The sequence below is a fragment of the Musca autumnalis genome, unplaced genomic scaffold, assembly GCF_047663935.1.
Source record: "Musca autumnalis isolate F117 unplaced genomic scaffold, ASM4766393v1 scaffold_3, whole genome shotgun sequence".
Taxonomy (NCBI): Eukaryota; Metazoa; Arthropoda; class Insecta; order Diptera; family Muscidae; genus Musca; species Musca autumnalis.
This window is the reverse complement of record NW_027411866.1, coordinates 178,055,254-178,070,307: the sequence shown is the minus strand read 5'-3', so window position 1 is coordinate 178,070,307 and position 15,054 is coordinate 178,055,254. Positions and strand designations below refer to the sequence as shown.

The 15,054-nt window shown below is 37.3% G+C and overlaps 1 protein-coding gene across 32 annotated transcripts in view; it reads left to right on the top strand.

The window, feature by feature from the left end:
• Positions 1-5,733: 5,733 nt before the first annotated feature.
• The window catches only part of Zdhhc8 (zinc finger DHHC-type containing 8), a 296,396-nt gene continuing 287,075 nt past the window's right edge, over positions 5,734-15,054 (top strand). For 4 of the 32 annotated variants that reach the window (XR_012411648.1, XM_073975900.1, XM_073975890.1 and 1 more), the window contains exons 1-2: positions 5,742-6,004; positions 7,050-8,330. Coding sequence is in view for 19 of the 32 variants with exons in the window: in XM_073975900.1 (XP_073832001.1) it covers positions 8,239-8,330 (92 nt within the window). In the remaining 13 variants the exon portion in view is untranslated. Of the gene's footprint in view, positions 6,158-7,049; positions 8,331-15,054 lie in introns of all 32 variants that reach the window. The other 28 variants (XR_012411647.1, XM_073975899.1, XM_073975889.1 and 25 more) reach the window with 16 other exon arrangements.

Here is a 15,054-nt window from a genome sequence, read left to right as displayed (position 1 = left end):
ATATTTTATGTAAAATTCAATATTTTCTTTGTCTTAATTTGTTGCATTTAGTCTGGTTTATGCGGCACTCCCCTAAAGTGTTCAGTTTGGTTAGATTTTAAGATTGTTAAAGTTTGAGCACAATTGGAATATATTAACACATGCCACTGGGGCCTCGTAATTATGAAAATCTCGATGTTTTGGCTATTTGACGACTTCAGCGACCCATAAAGCTATTTGCCCGTGTTATGCATTAAATTAAACACCATACTATTCTTAATTTCTTGCCGAACAACAAAATACGTAAGTAGTACTGAATTCAAGATAATAAAGCCAATGTCCCGGAAAGGCCTTAGGGTGAAAATGGAGTATATTGTGAAAACCCACTTTTTACAGTGTTTTATTCAACTTGCTTTGGTGTCTGTTTACTTCAGATCTAGTAACTTATTTTCCACACAGTTGTAGTTGACCAATCGAACTAAAACTTTGCACACTTTTCAGACTTGGATGACAATAAATGGTTATGAAACCAAAACCAATATGGGTCCATTTTTTTCTTAGAGCCCCCATATAGCGTTACCACACGATTTAAAGTATTTTAAGGATTCTGTTTTAATTTTTAGGCCGAATTGGCTATAACTTGGCATTTGGGGTTCCCAATGGTACAGAAACTTCCTCACCAAAAATGTTGGACTCAGGTCATGGTTTTGGTATAGCCCCTATATAACGGTACAACACGATTTCAGGTATTTTCGGCCTAAATTGGCTATAATTTTGTTATGAGGTTCTCAGTATGTAGTCAAAAAATAAATGCTGAAAAGTTAAAAATAAAAAATTTTGTTTGGTAATAGTTTGGCTGAAGGTCATTAAAAGATTGTTTTTTATTTGGTTGTTTTAAGTTTTATTTCCAATATTTCAATTGTCTTCGACAATCATCCTCAGGGATCTGAATTTATGGAAGAAGAGCGACTATTGTGTTTCTAATGTAAACGTCATCTATTGTAAACGTTGACGTTTACATTAGAAACACAATAGTCGCTCTTCTTCCATAAATTCAGATCCCTGAGGATGATTGTCGAAGACAATTGAAATATTGGAAATAAAACTTAAAACAACCAAATAAAAAACAATCTTTTAATGACCTTCAGCCAAACTATTACCAAACAAAAATAAAAAATAATTTAATAAATAAGTTACAGTGTTTTATTTATAAATGCACTTAAACCTAGAAAATAATTTTTAATGTTGAAATCTCTCAAATAAAACGCTTGAATTTGAATTAAAAATTGTGGCAATATTAAACGGCAAGCGTTTTATTTGAGAGAATCCATCATTAACATTATTTTCTAGTTTTAAGTGCATTTTTATAAATAAAACATTGTAACTTATATCACGGTTACACTAAAGCTTTTTGCCGGGTGAACCCACTTCATGAGGATTTATTTGCTTAATCTGCTCAAATCTGACCAGATTTGCCATACAAAAATTAAATCTTCTCATGGCAGGGTTTATTTTAAATCCGACACAAATCCACCAAAAATACTGTGTTGTATTCGGAATTTGTGCAAAAAATCCAACTCTAATTAAAAAAGTACCAAAAGTTACAACTGTTTTTGCAACAGAAGCTTCGTTCCCGTACTTTTTAATAGTAAAACTAGTAAAAGAGAGAAAAATTGTTGTCACAAAAAAGTTTTTTCAAAAAGTTCGGGAATGGAAAAATGGAAAATACGTCAAAAAAACTGGAACAAATGTCAAAGTCGGCGTATCAGCCAATCAGACGCCGGCAACCATGTTACTATTTTTTTACTAGCCCAAATTTGTCGTGTAAAGAGAGCGTCATTCAGCGCCACTTTTGTTTAAAGAGAAGTGAACATTTTACAACTTTTTTGTGTACGGGAACGCTTTTTCGAGTAAAATGTGTAAAAGTCGTAAAAATTGTAAAAACTTTTTAGTTCTGGAACACAGCTAGAGTTTGTCGTGTTTTACACGTTTACGATTGGTCGCATGAGATTTTACGGAGTTAATAAATCTAATACTATGTTTACATTTACGAAATCCACTCGATTTCAACTGTCAATTCCATTGCTCAAACGTCATATGAAATCCAATCGATTTCAGATGAGTTTTCATTTGACGTATACACAAAGGAATTGACAGATGAAATCGAGTGGATTTCGTAAATGTAAACATAGTATAAAGTTATTTGGAAATCATTAAATTATTTAGTTTTTTCATTAGACACTTTTTTAACAAAAAGTACGATTGATACCATGATACAAAAATGTATCGCTGTGTGTAAAATATACTAATATGAGCAAAGAGGGGACGATATCTCATACGAGAAATTGTAAAAGTGTAACACACGACTTTATTAATGCCGCGGCACATACGGTCCGTTGTGCGACGCGTTGCGCGTTGAAAACAACAACCACATGAAAAATGTGTAAGTGATGCCAAGTTTGTACTTGAAGTTTTCATGTGGTTGTTGTAACGCAACGCTCAACGCGCCGTATGTGCCGGGGCCATTAGCTGACAGTTTTTATCCTCGAAAAGCTGCTAAGTGTAACCAGCAAAGATTAACCCACTGGATCTATTAAACCCAGTGGGTTAACCTTCAATAGTGTAACCGGGGTATTAATTTTATAAATTATTTTTTATTCTTCCCATATTATCAATTTTTGGGAATGAAAACAAATGTCATATTCATATTTCATATTTTACTTCATGGTAGAACAAATACAAGGTAAAGTTAATACTACAACAAATACAACTCGAACAACAACCACAAAGGAATTTGTTTTTGTTTGTAACGTTACTGCCAGTTGTATTTGTAAACAAAACAAGGAAATGTCTATAAATTATTGGAATTTAAAAAACTAATAATTTTTCACATTTGGTTGAATATTTTGGAAAACATGAATGAAAATTCGTTACATTTTAAATTTTTATGGTTCCACATCATTCCACTAAATGCATAAATTCTCGCAGAAAGTAGAATTCTTGCAGAAAAGTTTGGGGTCGCTGGAAATTCATAGAAAAAGGAGAAGCTGTTTCAATGTTTTGTTTTAGAAATCAAAGAAGCACATGTTTATTAGGGCTTTATTTTTTTTAAATTTTAACAAAATACATCACATATTAACAAACGTTGTATCGCCTCTACAAGCGGTGATTTACTGCGCGGCTTATCGTTCGAACTTGGAGGAGGTTACATATCATTGATATGAAGAAGTCTTTCTGGGAAATGGTTTTTTCCGAATGATATATTTTTTTCTCAAATAATATATGTCCCTAATGTACTTCGAAATAGAAATGAATGTATAAAATGTCATATGAAATTTGACACTAACACTACAACCCAGTTCAGTCAGCTGGGTATTGCTGCTACCTTTTCTTGTTCTACCATGATTTTACTTCATATTTAAATTTATTTATGGGACTGACATAATGTGATTTTGGGACCATCTGGGTAAAGATGACTACTTGGTGATGAACTCGACTCCTTGCTCTGCTATGTCGTTCACAACTTTTAAGTTGTTCACCATCCTTTACCCTTCCTCGTAATTGATGTTCTGTGGTCAAGCTGCAGAATCTTTTTCAAGAAATTCGGAGTTAATGCTTAATCTCTTGAGCAACAAGTAAGTAGACCCTGTAATTACGTCTGGTAGACTTTTTCTGGGAATTTCGACAGTTGTTCTTTTGTTAGTTTGGTTTTTTACATCTTCTTCTGCTTGCTTCCTTAAGATTTTTGTCGCATTTGCCTCTTTACGGTGGTTTGAACTTTCAGATCAAACAATGCCAGGCCAACAAGTTCAGGACTAATGCTTGGTTTATATTTACGAAATCCACTCGATTTCAACTGTCAAATCCATAGGTTAAACGTCAAATGAAATCCAGATGAGATTTCATTTGACGTTTAAGCAATGGAATTGGCAGTTGAAATCGAGTGGATTTCGTAAATGTAAACTTAGCATAAGATACCACAGATGATTTATCATTTTGTTATTTTTTTACCTGATATTTGTTTCGTATTTCAATAAATCTTCAATGCGGATTATGGGGTTTCTACACGGTATGTTTTTTACATATTCATGCATGGCAACTGTCACTATTTTTCGCCTATATGTAATTCCTTCTGCACGGCAAAATTTTATTTTTCATTCGTTTTCTGCTGTTTTCTTTATTTATATCGCGTACAAACAAAACAGCTGTTTACCTTTGGTTGTACAGACGAGAATAGAGCGCGTTCTATTCGAAAAATATACATATGTATGCACATAACACTTTGATGCATTGAAATTTCTGTATGGTTCACACCATGTGTACAAAATTCGGATTTGTAAAAAGTGACATTTGGTATGCACAAATATGTAAAAAACATACCGTGTAGAACACCCTTTAGGGCTTATTATGGACCTAAAAAATATTTTTGAATTTCGTTTTCACTATTTTTTTGTATTAAACTCAATCTATTGTTACTAATCCTTTTCAACCTATTGATTATGTTTACCCAATCCATCCTATATTTGTTGTGTTTGTTTACTCAAAATTTGTACAAATTGTTACTGGATGTTGTTCGTTTACTCTACAGTATAATGCAAAGGAGCTTAGTCGATTGCAAGAAGTTACTGCACTTGTACGAATTTGTACAAATTATTGAGTAAACGAACACACCTATTATATCTATATAAACATTAGGTCTGTACGATAACTCAAAAGTTTGTACAAATTTGTACAAACTTTTTCAAAATGCTGTTCGATAACTAACTTGTTCAATAATTGAGAAATGAGAAGTACTTGCAAGTAGTTGCAAGAACTTGCAAATACTTTTTACTTGCGAAGTTATCGAACAGGCCTATTATCTTGTTCATTATACGTTTTGTAAGGCCATGTTTATATTAGCCCTGTTCCTTTACGTGCAAGAATTTTCAAGTTTTAGCACTTTTTACTCGAAAAGCGTTCCTTTACTTCAGACACCATACAATTCATATGATAGAAGTTTACAACTTTTGCTACTTTTGCCGGTTTTACCATTTTCAAAAGTAAAGGAACAGGCCAATTATAGTTTTTTGCAGGGTTAACCTTCTTACCCCCAGTTTATGTATTTCGAAACGAAAATGTGTGCGCATGAAAGACACCCAAACTTTAGTTTTTGAAATATTATTTCCTTTGCTTTTGCAAATACATACTCAAATCAAATTTGGTAGTTTTTCTTCCGCATTCGTTTTCTTATCGACATACATAAACAGGCCCTTAATGAGGATTTATTTGACTTATACGTAATGGAATTGACATTTGAAGCCCAGTGGGTTTGTTAAATCCGGTTATATATAAAAGTAGTATTATATGCTGTTTATATTAGAGCTTTTTTCAGGGTTAACCTTCTTTATGAGGATTTGTTTGAAATATAAGCAATGGAATTGACATTTAAAACCCAGTCGGTTTGTTAAATCCGGTTATATATAAACGGGGTATTAAATCAATAACCCACACTCTCATTCTAACACTCAGTTGTTGCCGTTTATCACTTATATATAAGTAATTTTGTAATGTGAAATAATTTTGCAGTTTCTTGCCGTGTTGCGATGCCAATTGGCTTCTATCGCAACGTATAAATAAAATAAAATAAAAATAAATAAAAGTGCCCTTTGTACGTTTTTGTACAATCATCTCTACATTTTCCCAACTCCGACAAACTTTGCGAATGAGAAACAAAACGGAACACAGAGAACAGTGAAATTCATCTTTTATATCCCTAACGAATCAGTATCAGGGACGAGAGCAAAACGAACGAAATGGATCGGAGTGTAGCGGATAAAATGAAAATTATTAAGAAATTAAGAAAAATCTATTTGTGAATTTTAAGAATATTAGTGAAAAAGAATAACAAAAGTTTTACTACAAAGAAGTAATTGCAATTTTAAAAACCTTTGGCAAATAAAAATATTAAAAAATAATGTTTTTTCCAAAGAGGCATAAAAAATAAGCAGAAGAAAAAATTGGTGTGTGTAAAAAAAGTGAAGCCTATGTATGTACGTATGTGTGTTGCAACTGAGTGATTCCAGTTGATTGCGTGTGTTTATGTAGGGAAAAGAGCGAACAAAATCTATAAGTTAATGGAAAAATAGTTTACTTGCTGGTGATAAATAAAAGTGAAATTTTGCAAGAGCTAAAGAAAAGTGTTGGTCTCTTATATGTAAATAGATTTACCCAGCAAACCAATCGTACCGACTTCGTAACGAAATCGGAACAAAATGTCGGACGTATCGTCCGAAATCGTGACGATATCTTAACGAAAGTTGTATGAAGTGGTTGACATAATTTCGGAACAAAATGTCGCAGCGACATCGGATCGATTTCGGTCCGATTTCGTAACGAAATCTGAAGAAAATCCTTAAGAAATTCGGAAAGGAAATTTCTATCCGACATTCGTTCCGAAATCTGAACGAAATCGGTACAAAGTCTGAACTATTTCCTCTCCGAAAAATCGTTTAGAAATCGGAACGAAATCTGAACGACTTTGCTTCCGAAATTGTTCAGACGTGTCGGACATCAGACATTTGGTTTGCTGGGTAATTAAACAACAAACACACACATACTCAGGCAAAGTAAAAACATCAGTAGAAAGAAAATCTAATTGTCAATTGTTTGTTCGTTTTGTGGAATGGGTAACTCTGAAACCGGTTACCTGAGACCAAATACGCGTAACCATTTTTTCGTATAGTACATGGCAACACTGTTTACATTTAGTTATTCTTCCATTCTCATTTGTTCGTAACAAAAATTATAAAAAAATATTTTATTCTTATTGTCCATATGATATGAGTGTATTCTGCATAAAAATGCTATTATCAAATCAAATGTTAATAACAAATGAGGTGAAGTGAAATCGCTAAAACGGAAAGCTTTTATAATTCGGTTTTGTTGTGCAAAAAGTGTAATGTCAAAGACACTTGTGAAGTTTTGCGTGTGTATCTCACTGCACCCTAAAGTCATAGGAAACTTCATGTCTGCTGCCCCTATTCTTGATTGGTGTTTTTTCTTTTACTTAATTTCATTAATATCTTCTATAGTTAATATAGGTAAAATGGTAGATTTTCCCTGAGTTGTCGTCATTTCGAGAAGAGAGTGAATAATTCTTCCCATTCAGTGGGAGAGAGCATGCAATACAAAAAAACCAACAACAATTGTGAAAATATATATGATTTTTTACACTAGACAAAAAAAAAAACAATAATAACAAAAACAACAACTATAACATATTTAATTGGCAACTGGGAGAGTGATAGGCGAAGTGTGCAAAGAATGAATGAAAAGCGAGAGTAACAAAAAGAAACGTCAACGTGAATAAAATGTGAATATTTTACAGAGTGCATGTGCAAATTAAAGCATAAATATACAAGTGAAGTTTTTTAGTGGAAAGAAATATCCTTTGTCTTGGACACCAAAGGACGTGCAACAACATTTTATAAGAAAACTAACAAAAATATATTTTTAACGGGAACTTGGTTTAAATAAAAGTAAAAAAAATTGTGGCTCTAGTCAACATTGCAGACGGCGGGACACAACGCAATTCGGCAATAAAGAAAAACCATATTTTCGGATACTTTGTTCGTCTACCACCAACCACCACACCACATCCTGTTCTACAAAAAATTCATCCAGTCTGAAGAATAAGACAACGTCTCGTCGTAACTGCCTTTGTGCTCCGTCATTGTGTCTGCCGAGAAAATAAAAAAGAGACAAGAAGGGAAGCAAAAAATTGCAAGCCATCGCCCTCTTTACCGTTGATAAAACAGCAAAAAAGAACAATTCAAACTAACCACCAATCCAAAAAAACACTAGACAGGCCAAGCACAAGGCACGAGAAGTCATAACTCATGTGTGCCATCTTCTTGATTCGCACACATCCCTACGTTCTGTAAATGTTCTAAAGAAATTACACCTGTCCTCCCCGTGTGAAGAACAATAAAAACCGGCAATATTATCGGTAGAAAACAAAATTTGCAATCGCCATTTCATCACTCACATTCACATCGATTGGCAAAGACGAAGACACCACATTCGCCTTGGTGGTCGTCGTCATCCTTGTCCTCCACTTCACAGTCATCAGCATTAACCACTTCGTCGTCGTCCTCATCGCCAACAGTTGTATCTTCAGCCAGCAAGCAGAACATTAATTCAGCCAGCATTAGCAGCATCAACGATAACAGTAGCAGCAGTGGCATCGGTAGCAGTAGAGCTAGCAGTACCGACAACAAAATGCCCAAATGCGATGTTAAAACACGTTACATTCCTGCGACTTTCGCCTGGATTTTATTACTGACCACAACATTTCTCTTCTTCTTTTATCCGTAAGTATTGAGAAAATATATAGAAAATTTAGTATTTATATCAGTTTATGTTATTGTACACCTGTTTATTGTGACAAATACTTGTTTCCCTCTCATATAATCTCGTTCAACGGTCCTCAGTCTCTCTCGGTGAGGTTTTTTTAGTCTAATATTTCTAGTAATTGTTGTAGTATTGTTGTTATTTTGATATTGTTGCTGTTGTTTTTATTATTACTAAGGGCAATGTGTATTTGTTTTAAACTCGTTACAAAAATAAACAACAACACCAACTAAAATAACAACATAAACAGTAACACCATCCATCCATCCAGCCAGCTAACCAACCGTGTGTGTAGTTGAGTGAAGAGCTAACAAAACAAAACATGTTTTCAAGTTCACACAACAATCATTTATTATTTTTTTCTTTATTTTGCAACATGCACAAAGTGAGAGTGGGAGTAGGTAGTACTGCAGGAGAAATGGGTAGGCAGAATATTTTTGTTATAGGATGAATTGTTCTTAGGTGTGTGTCCTTGAGTGCATGCAACATCATGCATTTAATATTCTCTGAAAGTGAGTGCCAAATTATAATGAGAGAGTAATGAATGTCTCAATCATGTCGTGATGTGACAGATATTGGTTGTCACGTAAAACGGAAAAAAGAAATCTGGATCTATCAAATGACAGAAATATAATTTATATAAGAATTAAGAGATATTTATGTGAAAAGTTAATGCAAACACATGTTCATGTATAATATAAAGATGAGAAAAATAATAATTTATATGCCTGAGTGCCGAATTAATCCACACAAAAGCTAATCAAATTATAGACTGATTGTCATACTCAACCAAACAATGTGGCTGATGCCTCCTAGATAGGCTAAATGATCCTATTGAAATCCTGCATCAATAATTTAATTTAATTTAATTTTTATTTGACAAACACAGTAACCTAGCCCATAGGGCCATGAGCGGTTCCAAAAACAGCTATACAATAACTACTCTCAGATACTTATATCTAACAATATTTCTTAGCATATCATGAATAGAATTAAACATAAATAAAAGCAAAAGCATGTAAATTAAGAAATGAAAATATATAACAAAATAATCATTAATAGAATCAGCTATGCAACAATATATCATTACAAACTAAGGCAACATTTGTGAACGCTGTATTTGATTACGATTAAAATGAGCACATAATTTAAATAGATACCTAAGCATTTTATGTTTGTAACATTTGGTGGCTTCTTGCAGGTTTTGGAACAGAAATTCCATTGTAAGCTATATTTGTGTAAAATTTATTTGAATTATGATAAATGTTATGTAGAAATGTATCCTTATCGTCTTGTTCTTTTTTTCAATAGTGAAGTGGTCGTTGCCAACGGTTCTAGATGCTTTGCGATTAGCACTCTAGTTATTCTACTTGTGATTCCTCAAGTGCCACAATTCCATCTAGTGGTACTTCTACTAAAGGGTGATCCATTTAGAGGTTCCTACTTTCTTTAAAGAAAAAACACAGAAAAATCAAATTAAATGGGGAATGTTTATTAACATTTGATGACATTTATTTTTTGCAGATTCGTTTAGCAAATATTGCCCAAGGCTACGACTCAGACGGTCCATCCGTTGAGTTCAATGTTGAATGACTCGTTCAAGCTTTTCGACAGGCAACTGGCGAATGGCACGTCTGATGTTTTCCCCCAAGACCGGAATCGAAGCGGCTTTATCCGCATACAATTTTGACTTTACATATTCTCACAGGAAAAAGTCTAACGAAGTGATATGAGAGGCTTGATCTTGGTGGCCAATCGACTGGCCCAAAACGTGCTCACCGAATTTTTCTTCAATAAATCCATTAATTGATGCGATGTGTGGGAAGTGGCGCCATTTTGTTGAAACCAATTGTCGCCGAGGTTACGAGCTTCAAATTCAGACATCAAATAGTCGGTTATCACGGCGCAATAACGGTCGCCATTGACGATGAAGTCCTAACCGGCGTCGTTTTTAAGAAATAGGGTTCGACGATTCCACCGACCCACAAAGCGTTATTTTTTCTGGATGAAGTGACAGCTCTTGAATCTATTTAAGTTTCTCTTCTTCCCAAATGTGGCAATTTTGTTTCTTTACATACCTATAAAACCAGAAATGTGCCACATTACTGAACAAAATGAGGCTCGTACTAAAGTTGAACCATTTGTAAACGTTGTAGAAGCGTAAGCTTTTCCATGGTAAAATGTCAAACAGTACTAAAGAGAAATAACATGAACACGTGACACGACTTACGGGTGATCTGTCAAAAAAAGGCTGTTGAAAAAACTACCTCTTTTTGGATCACCCGTTAGTTTCATCTCTAAAAGTATAGGTAGTTATTATAGTTTAATGGGTATATTGATCGATGTAAATAAATTCATGACAAAAGCATCCGATGAGACAAAGTTGACAAGTAAAGGTAGAATTAGACGTGACGTAGAAAACCATAACCATAGAAAACCAAAACACAATTGGTTTCTTATGGTTATGGCTATGGCATTATGTTATGTTACTACTAATCGAATACATTGATTTCCATAGGTTTGGTTCAATCAGCTGATTGATATGGCCTTATGGCGTTATGGTTATCTTACGTCTAATTCTACATTAATCAATCACCACCTGTTCCGTGCCATTTCGACCCTTTCCTTGAAGTAGGTGCATGTGATAATTCATTTCAATAATACTAATATCGATCATATCATTAAAGTTTACATTCCATCCGTGAACATCATTGGGACAAGTTATCACCCTAGAATAATTCATCAGCTCCAAGGGGACAATAGAAAGATTCATGCAGTGTTCTTATTGCAGATAGATGAATTTGACCCTGCTTCCATCTATGAGGAATTCTTCACCAGAATCTTAGCCATATGTTCGAGCTCTCCGAACATTTCTATACTCAGTCCCTTGCTCCTTCCATTAAAATCCTGGCAAACATAGGTCTTATTCTGACTACATTGCGATCATGGTAAATTTATTCGTAATAGTGTAGGGTAGTTAACGGCGCCCTTATTGACCTAGGCAAAACGTAAAGTTTTAAACTAGCCCAGGCAGCATTCTAGGGCCGAATGCCCCGACTGATGATGAGTATTTAAGTCCCCAAATAACAGTCGCTTACCACCTTCCAATTGCGGGCTGATGTTTTGCCTCTAACCCGAAGTACAATGGGATATTTTCGTTAAGCAACTCTATATGGCCAGTTCCACACCTAACTGTCAACAAGACATGCATATGTACATACGTTTGTGGATCGATGTATTCCATTTCTCCGAACGGAGTTTAGAAGAAATAATACCATTTACAAACTTTGTACCAAATCGCTTACTCGCTTTAAGAGTTATCGTGAGCACCTGGTTATATGTTGTTGTTGTTGTAACAGTGTTAATTATTATGTTTGTATGTTCGTTCTTCTGTTCAATCTGGCTCTGGGTCTATCTCCAGTTCCAGGAAAGTGGCTGCTTCGATGGGATGTAACCACAGATCCACTGGAGTTAGATGAGTAGGTTTGGCTGGGCAGTTGAAAAGGTGTTTTGAGTCGTGCGGGCCCATACAGGGCAGATGTCTTGCACGGCGCGGTCGATTTGCGGCCATTAAGAATTTAGGCGACTGCAATATCCCGAGCGTAGTTGAGCCAAAACTACTATGGTTTGTCGTGGCAGATGACGCTCTTCAGTTGCGATAGATGGGGGATGTACTCCGAGAACTTTATTCACACTATATTTTTAGCAACTGCATCCGTGTGAATACTATTTAAACCTGCTTCATATGCCTGCGGATCTAGGGGTTCTCTCCTATATTGTTGGATCTCCGTCTCTAGAACATGAATATCCTTCCTGACATGCCTGAATGTGTCGGGCCTAGCCAGAAGATGGTGGTTGGGATGGCTCTCACGGTAACGCCCAAGTACTGCAACGAAAGCATCTCATTGTGTTGCTTTACTGGAAGAATCTTTGCCTCCTCATGTAGAAGGCTTGAGGAGGCACCCTGTTACTGTCTTCAGGGCGGCATTCTGGCAGGTTTGAATCTTTTTCCAATTCGTATCACATAATCCCGGGACCAAACTGGCGCCGCATAGCTTACCACAGACCGACCTATGGCGTTATATGTGGTCAACAAGGTTTCTTTATTTGCACCCCAAGTGCTGCCGGCCAGGGACTTGAGGACCTGGTTCCTACTTTTCAGTTTGTCGCAGATAGCTGTGACTTGCGCACACGATTTGAAAGTAGTGTTGAATGTGACCCCTAAAATGTTGGGCCAGATTGTGGTCGGAATTCTGCTACCGTCGACCACGACATTCAATTCTCTTCCAAACTGCGCTGTCCATGTTGTGAACAGAGTGGCTGTTGATTTTGTGACGGAAATCTGCATATTCCTCGAATGGAAAAAGGTGGTAAGATCGGTTAAATAGTGGTTCAGTCTCTCACAGATGTCATCAGGATAGGTAGGTACCTGACGCCAGGATCGTGCAATCATCCGCATACGTTACGATCTCGATGCCGTCCGGAGGGGGCGGAATACAGAAGAGGTAGAGGTTAAACAATTCCGGAGATAGCACCCCACCTTGGGGAACTCACTGTTTCACTCTACTGGGTTTGGACTTCCTGTTCCTGAATTCCACGTACGACTGGCGTCCACACATATAATTGACTATCCAACGTTTCAAGCTTGGCCGGAGGGTTGTCTGCTCAATGTCCTCAAACAGCGTGGAGTGCCTGACTGTATCAAAAGCTTTTGATAAGTCAAGCGCCACCATCACTGTTCTATTGCACGGCCGTCTCTGGTTGAGTTCTTGACAAATATGTGTGGTAATGGCGTGCAGCGCAGTTCTCGTGCTATGCTGCTTACGGAATCCATGCTGATGATCGGCATCTTGAAAGGTATTTCTGATACTGGGGAGGACTAAGGCCTCAAGGGTCTTTGCTACGGGCGACAAAAGCTAAATCGGCGTGTACGATTCACTTTTGCTGGCATCCTTGCCGGGCTTCGGTAGAGTGACCACCCTGCCCATTTTAAAGACTTCGGGAACAATGTGGTTGGATAGCGACAAGTTGAGAACTTTAGTGAAATACTCCACTCCCGGCTCATCCAGCTGCTTCAGCATTACCATGGAGATTCCATCAGGGCCTAACGTTTTGGATGATTTAGCGTTCCTGATGGCATTGGCAACATCATCCATTGCAAACTGTGATGGTTCCCCCTCGGCAGGAAAAGATCTGATGCGACGTATTACTCTTATCTTCGCCCTGTCGCTCCCGGGTTGCCCGACAAACTGTCGAATGAAATAACTTGCGCACATCTTCGGATCAGTCAACGTAACGTCGCCAAATGTGACTGATGTCCTATCTTCCCTTCTTACAGGTTTCGAGAGTGACTTAACCGTTGCCCACAATTCACCTATACCGGCTCCAATGTTGTAACTCTTCAGATGATTTAACCAGTTGTTCGGCTAATGCTCGACGACCAGCCTGTTAACTTCCAGTGTCAGCTCCCTGACTCTGGGGTCATTGGGGTTGGTTCGGCGAAGCTCATCACGCTCATTTGCTAATCCCGTCGCCTCTTCTGGGAAGTTTGGTCTTACTTCGGGTATCCGACCAGCAGGTATATGGCGAGCGGCTGCAGCAGTGATGATGTCTCGGATCGTCCTTTCCGCTACCCGAACATCAGAAGGATTGGGCAGTTCTCTGAAGCGGTGATTGGTAAACTCTCTGAAACCCGGCCAATCAGCTTTCTTATGATTGACGAATGTGCGGCGTTCATAGGTAATGAAATCGGTTGGTCTGCTAATGGAGACAATTATGGGAAGATGGTCTGATCCAAGGGAAATGGCGGGTTGCCTGGTAACGTAATTTGTCTGACCAGGTGACACGATGGTTATGTCTGGCGAGCTGTGACACTCTCCTCTAATTCTGGTAGTGGCGTTCTCATTGACCGTGCAAAACGTAGAGCTGTCAATCTGCAGTACCTTTCTGGTTGTTCCCAAGGGCCGAATGCCACATCTCAGGATGCGCATTAAAGTCCCCCAGGACCAGACGATTATGACCTTCCAAAATCGGGCTAATGTTAAGCACGTAATTTGAGATACAGCTATTTCTCGGCGGGATGTATGCGTTCTATCTCGGCAGTTCCACACCTGACATTCTACCCCCATACATTCCATGTACAGGTCATTAGAGACAGGCTCAAGCGAGATAGGTCTGCATTGGACAGACTGGCGCAATAGGAAAGCTAATCCCACACCTCCACATCTGGTGCGATCCTTCCTTAGCACGTTGTAACCATCGCAACGTTGTAAGCTACAGTTGTTGTTGTTGTTGTTGTAACAGGTTGTCTGCAACCAATTGATTTCCCCTGTTGATAAATAGAGATGTTAAATCATTCGTGTGTCATAAGTTGGTGTGGGTGTGGCATGCTTGGGTTATTGTGTTGGGATGAGTATGGGCTGAGAACTGATTGTGGAGGTATATTGTGTTATTGGGATATTGTGGGTTAGTTGTGTGTGTGTTGGTTGATTGATGCGTGTGATATGTAAAGGTATATAAATATGGCTAATTGTCTATTGGTAGTTGTAGAAAACGGGCCACTTCCACCGGTCTCATCCAGAGATCCACGGGGCGCAAATCCGTGGGTTTATTCGGACAAGAGAATAAATGTGCGGTATTGTGCGGAGACTGTGAGCAACTTGGGCACTGGTCCAATGTGCCTGG